The sequence below is a fragment of the Podarcis raffonei genome, chromosome 8, assembly GCF_027172205.1.
Source record: "Podarcis raffonei isolate rPodRaf1 chromosome 8, rPodRaf1.pri, whole genome shotgun sequence".
In the NCBI taxonomy this organism is placed as follows: Eukaryota; Metazoa; Chordata; class Lepidosauria; order Squamata; family Lacertidae; genus Podarcis; species Podarcis raffonei.
The window spans coordinates 50,251,760-50,267,216 of NC_070609.1; the positions used below are offsets into that span (position 1 = coordinate 50,251,760).

Genomic DNA, 15,457 nt, shown 5'->3' on the forward strand with positions numbered 1-15,457 from the left:
CAAATCAGAAACCGGGATGGCTTCTGTAATTCTGGAACTGTCCCTGGAAAATTGGGGCACTTGGCGAATATGAACTCTTTCCGCTTGTGATTCTGAGTAACTGGTATTCAGAGGCATTACTGCTTCCAATTGTAGAGATGGCGCATGCTATAGAGCCACATTGATTTTGCAGCGCCACCTTCAGGCACCAGAAATAAATTGCCCTGGGAAATTAAGCCACACTTCAGTAGTTAATCCCTTTGCCCCAAGGAACTCTGGGAATTATAGCTCTGAGAGGGGAATACGGGTCTCCTATCAGCTCTCAGCACCCTTAACAAACAACAGTTCCCAGGAATATTTGGGGGAAGCCATGACTGTTTCAAGTGCTATCATAATGCTTTGAAAGAATGGTGTGGATGTGGCTTAAGCAGCCTCTTGCCCAATACTGGAGGTAGCTATTGATAACCTCCTCCTATATGAATTTGTCTATCTTCTTTTAAAGCCTGGTTGGCCACCATTACCTCTTGTGGGAGAAAATGTCAAAGTTTTAACTATGCACTGTGTGAATAAGGACTTAAAAAGAATCTGGTGGATCATGTCTGTAAACCATCTAATCCAGCATTCTGTTCTCACAGTGGCCAACCAGATGCCCCAATGGGAAACTCGCAAGCAGGACCTTAAAGCAACAGCATTCTTCCCCACTTGGCAAACAGCCCCCAGAGGCATACTGCCTCCAACAGAGGATGTAGCCATGATGGCTCATAGCTGCTGATAGCTTTATCCTCCCGCGTATGTTATTTACAACAGGTAGCCAACATTAAGCACAGGTAAACATTGGGCATATGGAGAGCTAAGTTGCATTTTGCTACAACTGCCAAGGTCCACTAACTCAGAGATGGGCAGATCCCTAGATTATTTGCAACAGATAGATTTCTGACACTCAATTGTTCAAAAATGATAGCAAGAATATGATACACAGAAGAATATGATGATTAAATCAGATTGCTGAAATGAAGAAAACATGGGTTAACCAGTAAAGGATAGTTGTATGGCATGTGTGTGAGTTCAGCTCAGTTCTGGTATTTGAAAAAAATGTCTGGGTTTAGGAACTGCTTGGTAGCACCACGTTCTTTTAATTTTACGCTCTGCTCTTTGCACCTGGTTCCAGTGTGGTGTAACGAAAAGTGTGTTGGACTGTGACCTGGAAGACCAGAGTTTGAATCCCTCCTGAGTCATGAAGTTCATTGGGTGACACTGTCTCTCAGCCTAATCTGCCTCACAAGGCTGTTCTGAAGAAAAAGTGAGGAGGGGAAAACCATGTACACCACCTTGAGGTCCTTGGAGGAACAGGTGGTATAGAAATGTAATAAATGAATAAATAACCTCAGGGATCTAGCAAAAGACAAATTAGTTTCCTCAAGCCTGAAGTCTGCCCTCCACTGCGGTACCTGGAGCCAGTCGCAAAATGCTGGTTCAGAAAGCATGAAGCCAATTACTTCCTTCACTTCACAAAAAAGCAAACAAACCCAAACACATTAACCCGGAGATGACCTGCATATACAAGTACAAATCTACACCTGAGTGGCTGTCCACCAGGTATTCTCACAGCCTAATTTAGGAGGCAAATAATTTCTGAAGTTGCAATTGCTTGAGAGCCAGACTGCTTTGCCAGGGAGAAGAATTGATGGAACAGGATTGGAAAAAGTTTAAGGACTATTTACAAAAATACTGCAAAATGTTCGAGTGTTAATATGATGTGGGAAGTGAAAGTAACAGGGTTTGTGGGATCTGGCTAAATGTGAATGAAAAGAAGAATGTTAAAAAGAAGAAGGGGTTATGAACAGAATAATATTATGTCATAGTATATAAGATGAGGAATGGGCTAAAATAATGAAAAAATGGGACATATAATTAGAAGAATATAAATTTAAGTATGGTTTAAATAAGGGTTTGAATTTGCTGAATTTGATTGGAACAAAGAGGAACACAAAAAAGGGGGATGTGAGGAGGTCAAGACAGAGGGGTATGGAATTTTGTAAATGTAAGAAAGTGGATTTTTCTTTTTTCTTTTTTTCTGTTTTTCGTTTTTTGCTATATATCTTTGTTTTTCTGTTTTTTATGTGAGCCTCATTTATGGCAATGTTATATCTGAAATGATGAATTATTTTTTTTTTGATTTGTAAAAACTTCAATAAACATTTATTTTAAAAAAAAGAGAGCCAGACTGCTTTGCCAATTTATGGCAGTCAAGCCAACCAGATCATGCATATGTATATATAAACCACGGATGTAGAAAACCCTGAGAAAGTGAAACAGAGCAAAGAAACGCAACCATACAAAGAAGACAACCAACCAACCAGGTAATTTTTATTACAAAGTAAAAACATGGGGAATCCTAGAGAGAACGGAAGGTTCCCCATGAAGAAAAGAGAAAGCCATTGCCACTCTCAGGATGCCAGCTGGAGTCATCCGTGCCTGGAGCTTCACAATTCTCCAATGGGTATTCTGGAGACGAACAATATGGCCGCTGCTGGGCCCTGTCGTGAAACAAGCATGGCAGCTACCTGGCCAGGAACAAACTGGGGGAAGTGACAGGACTGAGGAGAATCTGGCTTGTGGAGAAGCATCTGTAGAGGCAGACAACAGAGCTGGAAGAGGAGGACGATATCCAAAGATCAACCACAAAATGGCCACTCCTCCCCCACTGCTCCGAGCACAGCAAAAGAAGCCCCCTCAGGCTCCTTCGAGGGCACCAGCCCGGCCTGTCATTCATTCAGCCTCGATGACAACAGGCAGCGGGTTATCCTGGGCTGCAGCTTCTACCTCGCCCGCTTGCTTTCTGCGAGCCTCAGCCGGAGGCCGTGGGGGTGGGTTGGTTGGAGGGTGTTTAATTGTGGCTCCTATTTGTAGCGGTTCCCGTTGCCTCACTTCGATGGGACGCCACTCTTCGCCACGGATGGCAGCCTGGAGGAAAAAGCCCAGAGAGATTTGAGGAGGAAAGGGTATCTCAAGGAAAAGACCCATTTTTATTTTTATTTTCTGCATGCACATGGTCCCAGGTTCACAGGAGCGTCTGAGGCCTTACACAAAGTCAGACCAGATTAGTTGAGCTAGCTCTGTATTGTCCACATTGACTGTCAACAGCACCTCAGGGCTTCAGGCAAGGCTACATTCCTAATTCTCCCTGGAGGCGCCACATATAGAACCTGGAAACTTTAGTATGTAAAGCAGATGATCTACCACAGAAGTAGGGCTGGGTGCGACTCCCACCTGAAACCTTGGAGAGCCACTGCCTGTCAGTGTAGACAATACTGTGCTAGTTGGACCAATGGCCTGACTCAGGAGAAGGAGCTTCCTAAGTTCCCTATATTATCCTTGCCATAGCTCAGAGGTTGAGCATCTGCCTTGCATGCAGAAGCTCCTGGCATTTCCAGGTAAGGCTGGTAATCGTCCCCTGCCTGAAACCCTGGAAAGCTGCTGCCCATCTGTGTAGATGATGCTGAACTAGAGGAATAAATGGTTGGACTCAATATAAGAACATAAAGAACCTAAGAAGAGCCTTGCTGGGTCAGGCTAAAGGCCCATCTAGTCCAGCATCCTGTTCTCACAGGGAAATCCTCAAGCACAACCTGAGTGTGTAACAGCACTTTCTACACCAGCAATTCCCAGCAACTGATACTTCACTTCAAGGCAGAATTTACCGTAAACCCTGATGCAAATCCCTGTTCTGTCAAAGACTCATTCTGTCCATAGCCTCCATTCAAGTCACATCCCTCCCACCCCAGTCGGTCGGTCTGATGGCAATGTAAGCCTCAGTGAGTTCATTGCAGAGACACTGTGTATTTTTTAAAAAAGTTGTTTCAGTTTTTCTTGATACCCTTTATGCATCGATGGACCTGCATTGTATTTTTGCTCGATGTTTATTTTATTTTTACTTTTGTATCATGTTTGAAAACAAATAATAATGATTTGAGAGGAAGGGGGGAATGTGTTGAATCTTTACTGGAGGAAAAATGAGTACATTTCTGCCTTGGAGAGACTTATTAAGTTGTATCCAATGTAAGTCATGCTCAGAGTACAACCATTGAAATTAAGGGATGTAACTATTTATTTCAATGGGTCTACTCTGAGTAAATGTCAGTTGGATACAAAACATTTTCAATATTCATTTCTGATTATGGTTATTTGATTTATTCCCTGCCCTTCACCATAAGGTCTCAGGATGGGTTACAGGAATCTAAAAATAAATGTCATTGTGAAGAGAAGAGTGTGAGTCCTAAAAATACATTCTCTCAGGTGTCAAAGTCCGGGGTAAAAAGCTGAGGCCTCAGCACTTTTAAAAATTGAATATCTTGTTAGACTCAAATAAGCGATAGCAAATGCCCCGTTAAGATTAAACAAGCTTTTTACACCACATAAATTATACATATTCTACAAAAGCTTATAAGAAAATGAGATACTAATACAATATCATCATCATCATCATATTTTTATTGCTTTTATATCCCACCTTCTTCTCCAAGGAGTTCAGAGTGGCACACATGCTTCTCCTCCTACTCCTTATTCAAGTCCCACAACAACCCTGTGAGGTAGGTTAGGCTGAGAGTTGGTAACTGGCCCAAGGTAAGCCTCCTGAGTAGGGATTTGAACCCTGGTCTCCCAGGTTTCTTTCATCCAACTCTCTAATTGCCACACCACACTAGGCATCATAAACCCCAGGATGTACAACGTCATTTCTTGCTCCACATGAAATACTGGAATATGCTCAATTATCAACTTGAAGTAACATATTTTGTATTTAAAGGTAGCATGAGCTCTGACCAGCAGAGGGAGCTAGAGGGCTGTTAGCCATTCCTAGGCTCTAAAGCAAAGGATTGCAGGAACTAAAGGTTGCCTTGCAGATCCAGCAGCCTAAAACCATCAGACAGCTGAGCCCTGGATCTTTGCAAAAATTATAGGGGAGAATCCTTTTGTGCAAACTGACTGAAGCTTTAAAACAGGGGCGACTCTGTTTTACAAGAAACTTTCAGGACAAGGACCTAATAATCCTCCGAGACCATTCTCCCCACAAAAAACAAATATTTATTCCATTTTCTCCTTGACTATCTTAAAAGGACACCTAGAGCGACACTGTGGTAAAATGCACATTTATTTAAATTTAACTCATCAATCATTCAGTTTACTAAACACTGAATGATCCATTAGATATAAATCATTTTAACTATTTGACATCTTTGTATATATTATTACTGTTGCTGCTGTTAATTCAGGAGTCAAATAGGGGTTGTGGTGGGGGCTGCTTACCAGTAAGTAGATGCCGCTGGCAATGGCGAGACAAACTGTGCCAAGGATCGTGGCCAGTAAAAATGCTGCTGGAACGGCCAAGCTGCAAAAGGAATAAGTGAGAGAGATTTATTTGTCTTTGTTTTAGAGAATCTATAAGCCACTTCTCACTTCTATGATAGCTTATCAAATCAATTTACATATAAACCATAATGCAATGAACTCAGCAGAAGGATGATGGGGACAAAGATAGAATTAGTTGGCTCTGGCGCCACCTACTGTTGACCTCTCTGCCTTCTGCCCTATCAGTCTCAATGGGCACCAGCCACCAATGAAATATGCAGAGCATCACCTGTGTTGCGCCATTCCTTCCAAGAATCCCAGCAGTCCAGCTAGGCAGTCTCCTCCCAATGCCTGGATTTATGTGTGGAATGTTTTAATGCCGTCTTGTGATGCTCTAATGGATGCTGGTAATAGGGTTCCCATATTTCAAAAGGTGAAAATCTCCCCACCCACCCCCAGACATTTATTTTTTTTTTTTTTATAATATTTTTTATTACGTTTCTTTCCAAATTTTATACATTACAGACAAATAAAGAGTTTACAAGAAACCATTTTTTTTTTTTTTTAACAAAAATCCCAACTTGGACTTCCCCACCCCTTCCGATTCTGCGTTCTTTATATTAACAATGTCAGCAATTTGTTACCTTATGTCCACCCCCAGACATTTAAGGGATTTCTGCCCAGACACTTGCTCTCTTTTTTATTAAAAAAGGGAGAATGCACTGTAAGAAGGAGGCGTGACCAACATCTTATGACCGTCTTAAGATTCAATTGAGTAAACAAAACACCCAACCACATTGCAGAACCAAGGAAAGGGGACCCACTGTAATGCCGCTCCCCCGACCACATCCAGTTAGGACTTCCATGTGAGTTTCATGTACCGGTATGTGGGCCACACACAAACACACAAGTCTCTATAAGACGTGAGCATCAGTTAACTGGAGAGAGAAAGCAGAAAGTTTTGTCTAATTTTCCCCCCAAATACTGAAAAGGGTGACAAGTCAAGAAGTGGAATGAATTATTTACCATATGTGCAGGAAAGCCCGGACGTAGTAATTCCTAGTGAGGGGTCCAAATGCCTTCACGACAGTTGTGAAGCACTTCTGGCCACTGTTGGGGATGGGAGTAAAAAGAGAGAGTGCAATGACAAACACAGATTCTAGTTGTCAAAGGGTTCTGTGATACCCAGAAGCTTGCTCAAAAGCCATACTGAATGAAGGAGGCAGACCTAACCTTTTGAAACTACATTGATTTTAACCAGAGAGTTCCCGAGCTCAAGGAGCAGGGCTTTGTCTATCTTTGGATACAACTGGATGCCATTTTGAAGGAAGATGGCAGCCTGACCCTTTCGGAAATGTGCTGAACGTAACCATTGATTTCAAAAGTGTGCTGGAGTTTTGGGTTCTTAGAATTCCCAAGCAACACCAGGTACAAGGCTGCATAACTAAAATGAATGCCTATTTTGAAAGCCAATGTCAATAACAATCTTGGTCAAAAATGAAAAGGCATTAGACACCATACTTATAAAAGAATGGGAATGGTTTATTGAATGTTTACAAGTTGTAAACAGATAAGAACATTGGCAGGATTATTGTAATGCAGTTTCATAAGAGTATATATTTAAAGTAGATCAAAAAATGATCAAATTAAGTTAATTTGGATATGCAGAAGATATTAAAAATAAATTTAAGGAGCCACAGAAATAGGGGGAAGGAAGTCAAGTTCTGAAATGTTAGAATGACTGTAAAATTATTGAAATGTATAAACCTGAAAATCATAAATAAAAATAAAGCATTTTTTAAAAAAGACACTTACCACCGCTCCATCGTAGATCCCTTTTTCCGCTTCCCCCTCGGGTACTCCAGCAGGCATATAAAGACTCCAGCAGCTCTTTGGGGGAAAGGGTTAAGGAAAGGGGGGTATCTCTTTTGTGCCCCATTATCCTAGGAAAGCTTTCTCCTGAGTAGCCCCTGATATCCAGGACAGCCCAAAATCCCTCCTTTGCTCTGTCCCGGGAAATGAGAGAAGCGTTTTTAAAAATGTATATATGTTATGTTATGTTGTGTTGTGTTGTGTTGTGTTGTGTTGTGTTGTGTTGTGTTGTGTTGTTATACAATTTGTGTGTGTGTTTTTCCAACACAAAAAGTATTTCCAAAGTCCCACTAGTGACCTGGAGGAAGTTTGTATCTTAGCAATATTAAGCCAAAGAGCCAGTTCACACATGCAGCACACATGTTTGTCTCAACACAATCTTTCCTCTGTGTGAGGGGGTGGAAGAGGCATGGAGAGAGATCTGTCTGAAGCAGACTGCATGCTGAGGTAAAGTCTGCATCCCTTTCTGCAATCACTGTGGTTGCAAACACAAAAATTTCCCCAAAATACCAAAACTGAAACAGCTGCAAGCTATTTCAGGCTGTACGCCCCTTGAGACCGAGGCCTGTTATCTGTAGGGGAGCATGCAGATAGAAAACGCTAGACAAATACTAGGGTCATACCTGCACGTTTTATGCTCACTTTTATGCCCCCATAAGCAGCCATGGCTTACCCCCAAAGAATCTTGGGAGGTTTGTTTGTTAAGGGTACTGAGAGTTGTGAGGAGAACCCTTCTTCCCCTCACAGAGCTACAATTTCCAGTGTACTCTGAGAAGATTGGTTGTTTAACTACTCTGAGAATTGTAGTTCTGTGAGGGGAAGATGGAATCTCCTAACCGCTCTCAGCACCCTTAACAAACTACAGTTCCCAGGATTCTTTGGGGGAAGCCATGACTGACAAAGTGATATAATAGTGCCTTAAATGTATGTTGTGGATGTGGCCTTCAAAATGTGACTACAGTGGTACCTTGGTTTGCATACGTCTTGGTTTACATACGTTTTGGATTACCAACATGTCAAACCCAGAAGTGCGTGTCCCAGTTTGCAACCTTTTTTTTGGATTACAACCCATTTTTGGGGGGATTATCAAAAAATTGGATTACCAAAAAAAAATTGAAAAATTGGAGGCCCCATTGGCAAAAGCGCTCCTTGGGTTACAACCTATTTTGGTTTACAAATGGACCTCCGGAACTGATTATGGTTGTAAACCAAGGTACCACTGTATGTGTATAGCCTGGATCAGACTGAAATTCTCACACAAAGGAACCAGGAATCAGATGAAGGAATAAAATGGCCCTTGTGCCTTTAAGAACTGGTTGTCAAATTTGCTTTCCCCTCTTCCTCTTCCTCTTCCTTTCCCATCCCATTCCTCTTTACCTTTGTGCCATGTCTTTTAAATTGCATGTCTGTGGGCAGAGACAATCATGTTTTTTATTAATCACACCTAGGTTGCTCTGGGAGTCTTTTCAGATAAAGAGTGGAGTAAAACCACTTTAAGCAAACACCAAAGTTTTGAGGGAAGTAGAAGAACAGAAAAACTGGACACATGGTCCAGGGACAGGAGAGAGAACAGACCAGGCTGGATTTCATACTGGTTGGAACTCATCAGGCCAAATCTTTGCAAATTCTCTGCTCAGTTTTATCCCCCCACTACAACCCAAAGATCGGAGGAGGATACGGTCATTTCCATTTCACCCTTTCAACAGCTCCTGCAAACAAAGCCCCTCTGACTGCTGTGTTACATGTGGGAAACTAAGTCTGAGAAGTACCAAACTGCACAAGGGCATTTGTTGAGTCTCTGGTTGAACTGGGGGAGAGCTTGATCTCACAGACTGGCAGGCTCAAACCCACATGCAGCAGGATACGACTCCATGTGCACATTGCTCCTTTGCACAACCTACAAACCAACTCAGCCCTTTCTGCTCTGCCCTTTCACCAGCAGCCAGTGACTGGCTATGGAACTGCAACTTCCTGGACACCATTTACTAAACAGAACCTACCTTCTTCCCTCTTTTCATGGTGCAGCTACAGAAATTCCACATTTTGCAATCCTCATACTTCTGCAGAATGCCTGCATTAAGCAAAGCGACTATTTTTTATTTCCTTGACATCATTTGTCCAATGGAACCTTGCTTCCACCTCTTGTTAAGTGCTGGGAAGTGACCAAATTGTTCAGTCACAGAAATTCCAATTTTGTAATCACTAGATTTCTGCAAGCACACACACACACACACAACCAGATTAAGAAAAACCCCAATTTATTCCTGCTGTACCATCTGGGGAACTGGTCAAAAGGAAGTTGGACTAGATGGATTTTGAAGTGCCTCCCACCTATTTGATTCTGTGATACCAACAGATTCACAAGGCATCTTGCGGCTACAGAATCCGGGGGGGGTGGGTTGGGGGGGAGAAGAAGGGAGAGAGATATCACATGGAAGGATACATTGAATAGGCTGCAAACTGCCAGTTTTTGAACTGTCCAGCAACTGCCACGATCCCACCAGTCACTAGAACTAAAAGGGGGAAAGAAAAAAACCACAAGCTTACCTACCAGTAACCACAGTCCACCACAAATCAACATTGAAAAGGAAAAAAAAATCCAACAAGCAAAACAAATGTAACGAGCCCACAGCTCACAATTCATGGTCCAACATTTATTGATGTATTTATTACGGGAGAAAAATAAATGAAGAGCAGAAAAGCCACTTAAAATTAGAGAGTCCGTGTGATGCTGTGCAGTGGCTGGTACAGGGTGGGCAACCTCTGGCCAAGGGGCTTTATGCAGCCCTCTCTGTTTGCCCCTTAGCATTCTCCGCAGCCACACTGTTCCCCAGTCCTGCTTTGCGTGGCTTGCAATGTGTCCTTGATCTCTAGTAATGCCTCTTACTTGCCTACATGGAGGATGGAGTGAGCTGAGTAGGTAAGTGTGTATGTAAAAACCAGCCTGCTGTGCCCAAAGTAAAATCTGCATCTGCTGCTCTGCCCACTTTTGGCTCTGGCTCCGCCCACCATTGGCATGCGGCCCTCAGATGGTTTCCCACAAGGAGATGCGGCCCTTGGACTGGCAAATGTTCCCCACTCATCTGTCAGAGAGTGTTGCACTGGGACCAGCGGGACCCGGGTTCCATTCCCTACCCAGCCATGCAGCTCAGGGAGTGTGGCCTTCCCCACAGGACTGTTGTGAGGATAAAAGCAGCACAGAAATATGCACAATGCTCTTTGGCAAAAAGGCAGGTTGAGAAACAAAGGAGGGGCCTTTGACAGAGGCAGAGATTAACTCCCAAAGAAACAGCCATTCCCCACCTCCAGGAATTCCTGCTTCTTAACTTTCTGCTTTCCATGAATGAAACTCTGTGCATGTTCAGAGGAAACTTTGTCTTTGCTATTTCACTGAAAACGTGTGAGGGCAAGGAGGACCCATAGCAGCAGATAATAATCTTTTGTGCTGCAAGGCATTCTTTAATTGCTCACAGCACTTTTCACACATTATCTCAGCCATGCTCTTAAGGTTCCCTCAGGCTCCACACTGCCCAGCTTTGAATGGGGATGGGAAGCTGTTTGTTAAGAAAGAATTACTTGCTTGGAGTTGCCCAGTGAAAATGATTGGCAGTAGACTCAGGGCAGATAAAATGCAGGATTCCCCCCCCCACACACACACAATACGTCATTCATTTGTGGAATTTACAGCCACAGGGGCTGTGGAAATGGCCCCTCACTTCAATGACTTTTAAAAGGAGAAGAGAGGCCAATTCAGGGGAGACTTATATCAACCGCAGACCACAACCCATGGTAATAGAGCTTCCAGGTTCAAGGGCAGGCTACCCTCCCCCCCACAAAAAGAGCTGCTGGGGAAGCAGAAGCAGGAGAGGGCTTTTATCCTTTTACACCCTGCTTGTGAGCTTCCCAAAGGCATCTATCTGGTTGGATGCTGTGAGAGGCTGGAATTCAAGACTTCTCCCTAGCTGGGCATCTAGACTGACCTAAATGAAACATCTCTTCTTAGCCACATGTTATGCCCCACTTGTGAAGAAGGAGGCTGTATTAATTTACATTTGTGACCTGATCTGACAGGATGGTTTCTTTTTCTTCTTATGTCCTTGTGGCGGAAGTCATCTGGTTGTGTTCCTGGACAAGATGAGATCAAAACTAAGAACTCCCTTAGTCTTGCTCCACACACCCTTTTCTCATGTCCTTCTAGGAGGATTAGACTAATTCACAGAGGAGGAGGCTATCAGTGGCTAAGAGTCACACAATGCCTGTATGCTATTGCCTCTGGGATCAGCTCATACCCTTTGTCTCTGCTGGTGCTTGCGTAGTCAAAAATGTCACCCACTTGGTGCAAGAGGGAAGGAGGCATCAGGGAAACTGCAATGTTTGCAAAAGTGGAAGAAATCTTTAGGGTGGGGGTGGGGTGCAGGGGGCGGATATAAGCTCAGGGAAGGGCCATAACCCAGGGGCAGAGCACCTGCCATATTCAACCCCCTTCATCTCTGAGCACAGATAGGAAACCCTGGAGAACTGCTGCCAGCCAGCGTAGGCAATATTGCGCTTTATAAGCCAAGTTTGTGGGGGGTGGGGAGGGGGCAGTTCCCATAGAGGCAGATTTAGGGCATCACGGCCAGTACCCCGCAGTGGGAGCCGAGCCAAGGGGGCACCATAGGGAGTCACAGCTATAATGTAGTGCATGTGTAGAATGGGAGGCGATGGGTGGAGACATGCCAAATTTTGGTCTTGCGCAGGGTGCAGGTGAAAGACCAGAGTCTGCCCCCGGTTTCCACTGGAGCATCTGGTTAGCCACAGTGCAAAAAGGAGTCTGAACTAGATGGGTCCCCTTTGGGATCTAGCAGACAGGTCTCTTTCCTTTAGAGCCTCACTTCCTACTAGATCACCTGACTGCAGGGAAATTCCCACAAGGCCAGTTTACCACCATCAGATCTTTTGCAAGGAAGAAGAACCAAGAAGTGAAACCTTCTCCCAGTCTGTCATTGCCTCACCACCTGACTGCTCTGGGTGGGTGTGGAACAGGAGCAAGCACTGATTTCATGAAAAAGTTTTTGCAAGGTGCTAGGTCATAAGCCCTCATCTGTCTGTGTGAACACACTAACCCAGATTAAAGGAACTTTCTCTGTATGTACGGACAACAAGCCCACTTCTGCAGCAAAAGCACTCAAGGCTGGGGCTGCTGGTTTCTCTGACCTGGGCAGCATTTCTTATTTTGTCAAGGGAGCATACGAGGCTCCCAGCAGCAAAGTCATTTCAAGAAAGCAGCCAGAAACATCTCCCTTCTGCTGCCTCTTGTGTTTTGGTTCACAGAGCAACTGAAGTTTTAAAAAGCAAGAACTTGCCATGGCCGTGCCGCCAGGCTCTCCTTGTCTGAAAGGAGCCAGGTGGACATCTGGGATGCGTCAAGCAGAGCGCCAGATGGACGCATTCGAGCACACTTGAACCAGCAGGCCTGTGGAAGCAAACGGGATGTTCTGTGCACTGCTGTGATTACAGCACGAAGGCCGAACTATGCAGGAATTAAAGGAGCTGGCAAAGATGCAGGAGCTCCGCGTCATCTTAAGATACCAGCTTCAAAAGATCCAAATAATGGTGCAGTGAAAACAAGGAAGGGTCTTGTGGGAAATTAGAGACAAAACGATTTACTGTAGCATGCCATACAAATAAACACTCCACAAAGCTAGTCTATGAAAGTTTATGCTGCAAGAAATCTGTTTATCTTTATGGTACCATGAAATTCTCTCTTTTTAAAGATGCTGTCTGTTTAGGGGCTAAATGATATCCCAGGATTAATTGAAAGCTTTATCTGTGAACTAGATTTGTTTATTTTTAGAGTCTTGGCTTTTGTTTTACATCAAAATAAGACTGAGGGGCACACGCAAATCAACACAGGCTATGTGCCGATGCTATGTCTCTCAAATTCAACAACTGCACTTGCAGCCAGAAGTGCAAGTATTTGCACACAAACATACGTCCAGTTTTCACATTGCCTCAAGGCAAAACTATCCATTATGTTGAGAGTACATGTTTTAGGTATGAAAGACGTACAGTACATAGCAATTGACAGATGCAAAGCAAACAGTACAATGTTTAGACTGGGGCTGCGTACATTTCAAACACATGGGGCTGCACCTTACATTTCAAACACATTGCTTCCTTCAAAGAATCCTGGGAAACGTAGTTTATTCCCTCACAGAGCTGCAGTTCCCAGCACCCTTAACAATTTGCAGCTTCCAGGATCCTTTGAAGGAAGCCACACGCTTTAAACGTGGTGCAGAAATTTGAAAAAAAGATTTGTGCTATCAAAGGTATAAAATATGAAAGTTGGATACATTTACACATTTCTGTTGAGTGCTCAGCTGTAGTCCCCTGGGTTCTGATTATTTATTATGTATTGAATTTATATCCCCCCTTCCTCCTGAAGGAGCCCAGATTGGCAAACACATTTTTTTAAAGTGTTCTAAAATAGTTAAAATGTTTTTTTAAACCCCAGTTACAATTAAAAATATTATTTCATTTATGGATCTCAGGGTTGTCAGGAACAGTATCCTTCAGCCACCAAATGCCTGGGGTCCCTTTCGCTTATGTACAGGGGCTTGTCTCAAACAGATGCAGGATGCTAAGCAATGCGCCCAGTAAAAAAACCTCATTTGGGATGTTTGTGTGCTGTCCGTTTTGATAAGAGTCTCAGGCTGCTTCGAAACAACCTATATATTGAGGAATCAACCTGATTTGTTTGTAGGAAGATTATATGTTGCTGACTATTTAATGAACATTTATTCTGTGTGCAGGGAAGTCTGGTCCATCAAAGCAAATGTTACCACACACTTTCCCCATCACTTTCCTTACTGCAAGAAGTCCTATTGAGTGATGCTGGCCAACTAATCAGCCCTAATGATTTTGAATATGGATACACAATATGGCTCTTGATTACTCCACCTTAACTAACAGGAAAATGGAAGGCTATGTGCTTGCAAATGCCCTAGCCTGCACAGATCACTCCTGGGCTAATGGCAACATCAAGTTTCCTTCCTTATTTTCATCCACTGCACTTCCTCAAAAGGAAAGCACAAAAACCTCCTTGGTTCTGATGGTCACAGCCAAGCCAGGTTAAAGTCCTTTCCCCTCCAAAAATCTAGAAGTCTCCTTCGTGCCCCAATTAAAAAGGATGCCCCCATCAAAAAAAGGAGGGTGTTATGTGTTTAACATAACCACCACAGGGCAGGTGAACTGTTCTCCCACACAGCAAGGCAATACATCCAGGAGAGAGAGTCACAAGACACACACAAACCCGATGGCAAGGCAGAGCTGAAACTCTGTTGCAGTCACTATGCAAAGTCAAAGTTTAAGATTTGGTTCCATCAAGATTAATTTGAGATTACTGGGGAATAGGGCATATCATTGCTGGCCATTGACATACTGGGAATTTCACAAAAGCACGTTTAATTGGAATGCTCAATGTTTAGGAACAAATACATTTTATTTCTTTATTTTTTAAAAAGAAGGGAGAACTTAAGGGGTTGAGAATTTCAGTCTTGGCTCTGCAAACTCACAGGCAGGCTCTCTCTCGCTCACATTTAACCCGGTCCCCCTGCTTTCCCCAGCCCAAAGCTACTCCACTAAAAGATGCGCCCCAATTTTTTAAATCCCACCCACTCAGGCACAAAGCAAATGGACTGAGGCTATGGAGCCCCTTGCAGTGGGCAAGGTCTAGATTCCTTCATTTACTCTGGTTTAACCACACCACGGTGGGGGGAACTGGAGGAGGAAGAGAGGACTCCCGGGCCACAAACCTGCTGGAGGGACTCGAATTCTTTCGCGAAGGAAAGATTTCGGGAAGGGGGCTCAGAACAGTTTCTAACCTGGCATCGCCGCTTTTCCTTGCCTGGGGCGACAAGGACACTCTGCACTTGCTCAGGGGCCCTTTGGCTCCACTTGGCAAGGAGTGATGCTGGTGTCCATCCCCCCTCCCTCCTCGGATCCCCCCACCCCCCAAAAAAACTCACTCAGGCCGGAGGCCAGCGCCTGCTCGTTCGCCCACATGGCCCACTCGATGCCCCCCATCGCGCCGCGCTCAGCTGCACCGAGAAAGTGAAGGAGGGAGCCGGCTGCTGGGCGGACACCTCTCCCCCCCAACTCCCCTACGTCCCTTCCTGCTCCTCCTCTGCGGGCCGAGCCAGAAACGCCCCACAACAGCCCGGCCTCCGCCAGTGTATCCCTCCAGACACGCGTCTCGGCCGTCCCTCCCGCCCCGATT

General features: G+C 44.2%; 1 protein-coding gene across 1 annotated transcript; it reads right to left on the minus strand.

Moving 5' to 3' along the window:
- Positions 1-2,402: 2,402 nt before the first annotated feature.
- On the minus strand, positions 2,403-15,350 carry LOC128419370 (cytochrome b-245 light chain). Its single transcript, XM_053399967.1, has 6 exons — positions 15,207-15,350; positions 9,641-9,710; positions 7,141-7,215; positions 6,352-6,435; positions 5,284-5,365; positions 2,403-2,943 (listed from the first exon to the last, which is right to left on the minus strand). Exons 1-6 carry the CDS (start codon positions 15,262-15,264, stop codon positions 2,749-2,751), a joined length of 564 nt encoding a protein of 187 aa, XP_053255942.1. The 5' UTR covers positions 15,265-15,350; the 3' UTR covers positions 2,403-2,748.
- Positions 15,351-15,457: the final 107 nt, after the last annotated feature.

What these genes read in the sequence shown, in the direction of transcription:
- LOC128419370 (XM_053399967.1), bottom strand. Translation starts at nt 15,264, where the DNA reads ATGGGGGGCATCGAGTGGGCCATGTGGGCGAACGAGCAGGCGCTGGCC. An exon ending in GGCGCTGGCCTCCGGCCTGA is followed by an intron (nt 9,711 to 15,206) that starts GTGAGTTTTTTT and finishes TCCCCCTTTTAG; the next exon opens with TTCTAGTGACTGGTGGGATC. An exon ending in GGATCTACGATGGAGCGGTG is followed by an intron (nt 6,436 to 7,140) that starts GTAAGTGTCTTT and finishes CATCCCCAACAG; the next exon opens with TGGCCAGAAGTGCTTCACAA.